At 47.1% G+C, this 3,159-nt stretch overlaps 1 protein-coding gene across 1 annotated transcript; it reads right to left on the reverse strand.

Moving 5' to 3' along the window:
* Positions 1 to 527: 527 nt before the first annotated feature.
* GSTUM_00002214001 (uncharacterized protein) lies at positions 528 to 2,267 on the reverse strand (the record flags this gene model as incomplete). The annotated part of the gene is made up of 3 exons (XM_002842478.1): positions 528 to 617; positions 1,982 to 2,025; positions 2,207 to 2,267. The coding sequence occupies 3 exons, from the start codon at positions 2,265 to 2,267 to the stop codon at positions 528 to 530; spliced, it is 195 nt and encodes a 64-aa protein (XP_002842524.1).
* Between the last annotated feature and the right edge of the window lie 892 nt (positions 2,268 to 3,159).

Genomic DNA, 3,159 nt, shown 5'->3' on the forward strand with positions numbered 1-3,159 from the left:
CGCTAGTCTAGAGGTTCGATTTCTTCAGCATTGTATCCCTTTGCAGGAAACATTGTTGTCCCATCAAATAATCCCTAGATCGCCATCCAGGAACCCCGAGTACCCATATAGTTTTAACCGTACTTACAATGAAATTGGACCAATGACGAACAGGGATATGTACCAAGTAATTTTTTTTTGCCCCCCCTATGACTACTTCTCTTTTGTCCAACAAATGCCCTGCCGTTCGCCATCAGCACAGTTTCGTCTTGGGCACGGCAATGTTACTACGAGCGCAAGTATGGTCCCTTCAATCCAACAAAAGCCAATCCTCTAAGGTACTTGTTATGATATCAATATGTTACAAAGTAAATAAACGTCCCAAATTTCCCTTCTTCCCTTAACCTCAACCTCGCTATCCGTTATCAATCAAGTTAGAAAATAAGCATAATACTGTCCTTATCTCTAAAGAAAATGCCGATCAAATTAAAATAGAGCATCCAAAAAGATGCAAAGAAATTATACAAAATAACTGGTAGTTGCTTGGATTATAGCTCTACCAAATCCAGCTGATCGAAATCTGGTGGCGGACGCCTGTACACCACTTTACCTTGGGATCCAGACCAGACTATTCGTTGCTAATCCAGACATTGTCACTAAGCCTTTGCGCACAGAGAATCTCATCATCAGAAATGCCCGGATAACTGGGCATTTCGCATGGCGGGCCTCTTTTTGGAATGCTACACCAACGAGTACGTCCCGTTCCTCCTGCGACAAGGCTTCAATCGGATCGGTAATGTCTTCAAACAACATTAGCTCGGGTCTAGTTTGCGGCCGCTTCTTTGACGGTGGACAACGTGATCGAATTTCTGAATCTCCGACGTCTAGCCCTTCGGCGTAGCCTCTTGAGCAAAAAGACTTTCCTTCCTTTTTCTTTTGGCGGACACAGCAGACTGTGCGCGTCCCATTCTTATCCACATGCTGATCTATGGCCCTCTCCCGCTTTTCCAGCTCTGCAAGAACCTCATTTAGGTCGTCGCCTGCTTGCTCCTCCGGAACGATGTTGCCACTAGCCAGCAGTCTTCGCCTTTCGTTATCATTCGCGAACTCTCCACCGCGGAGAATAGCGTCATCCTCCAGAGTGTTGGGTAAGTAGGTTAACATCGGACCGAAAGCCGAGTTCACAGTATATTGGTATAGGACAGTAAAGATCATGACAACAATAATGATGATTCCCTGAAGAAAGCAATCAACACTATGTTCAGTACCCCGGACAAGGAAGAAGAGACCAATCAAACAAACCTCCATAACATATACTCCCGTAAACAACTAGTTGACCGCTCTAGGGAAGAGCAAACCTCTCGTATCGAACTGAAAGCTGCGGACGCAGAGAAGAGTATATCTATACACCATCCAAAAAAGACAGAAAGTGCAGACATTGAAGATGAGAATCAATGGGGAAATTCACACATAGCGGGAAGAAAGTGCCCCATTGCATCCGAGCAAGCTGTGTCGCCCGGGTGAACTTTTGACGAGCACTAGAGTCAACAATCGGACTAAGAATGAATTGCACAGGTAATGTCCCAATTTATACAATTGTTCCACCACTGGCAGTGAAGGCTTGTAGTGACAGGTATGAGAAGAAGTCGGACGCCTGCGGTAAATTCTAGGCTAAAGTTGATGGCACAGATGCAATGTTGTCCGCTAATTTCTGGAAAACGGTGGTGATACCGGATGATATATTGACAACGAGGAAAATCCGAATAAACAGAAAAATAAAAGACATTCCCCGAATAGCCCTCTCGATGGCCATACCAGCGCGACCCTCCTGAAGCTTGACAAATGCACGAAGGATAGCGCGTAACAATGCCATCAAAATTTCCAAACCCAATGGAGGAAACCCACCTTGGATCAGACCGAGAACAGAGTTTGCAAGCTTATCGATCCAGCTCAGCCATGCGAAAGTTTCCGTGATATAATCAATCTGTGAAACCAAATCGACAATGGCGGCCAGGAAAGCCCAGCCAATGATCAAACCGCCGGTGGCTATAGTAATACCGGCAATACCATAGGAACTCGAATAATTGGGCCCTCTCTCCTTTCGTTGAGCTTTCCTCTCTCAGTAAGGTCAAGAAATTGACCTCCTTTTTTTTCTGGGAAAGGGGCTGTGTTTTCGCAGTGTTTTTTGGCTCCTTTCCATACAAGGAAATTTCGGACTACATGAAACCGGGTCCGATTATTAGAGTTCTTATGGTACGCAAATACCTCTGTAAACAAGAAATCCTCATATTGTGCCATGTGACAACATCCGGAGGACCCCAATGTGGCCAGGGCACATATGCTGCGGGATGTGATGAGAAAGCGACTGATACGCCATATGCGCGGCAACTTGCTAGTTGAACTGGATAAAATCAGAGTTCATGGGTGGGTACTTTTCGGGTGAGCTCGGGTCCTGCTCTATAGACGGGCAACCTCCTTCCGACCGTAGTAAATTGTGTCCACCTTCTTCCCAATGAGCGGGAGAGAAGGCAACCATTTCACACCAAAAGGGGGCAGAGTAATCGTGGGCCTATCCTTTGATGAAAGGTACTGCTTCACAATGGGCCTCCATCCTCGTCCTCAGCGAATGTCTCACTGAAAGCCTTGGGATACCCCTTGATAGGACCTTCGGCTGGTAAATCCATAGAATGAGTCGTATACGGTGATGTAGGTGAACGATAGTTGAAAGTAATTTCATCATCATCGCCTTTTCCATGATCGCCACTGACTTTGGATCTCATTTTCCAAAACACCTATCGAGGAGGTGCATCGACTGCTGCCTGCTGACTTCCCACAGGGTGAGGGGTTGGCAACGCCGGTATTACTCGTATCAATGGCAGGTAGGGTCCGAGTCTGTTGGGGGCTGCCGTTACTATTTTCCCTAGACACAGCTTCATTTTGGGCAAGTGTTGATCCCTTCTTTCTTTGTGTTCTATCCTCGCGAGTGAGACCGGGTTCCCGAGTTTCACCAGTTTCCCGAAGTTGCAGGGGACGTTGTTTACAAGCGACAGGGGGTTTGGCCCACCCGCTTGATATCCCTACGCCGCACCGGGCATGTGATCTTCCACCTCACCCCTCAGCCGCCTTACGCCACCAGTTATAGTGCTAATGCCACAGATCACGCAGTGCCCGAGTCTGTGA

Source organism: Tuber melanosporum, assembly GCF_000151645.1.
Source record: "Tuber melanosporum whole genome shotgun sequence assembly, scaffold_128, strain Mel28".
NCBI lineage: Eukaryota > Fungi > Ascomycota > Pezizomycetes > Pezizales > Tuberaceae > Tuber > Tuber melanosporum.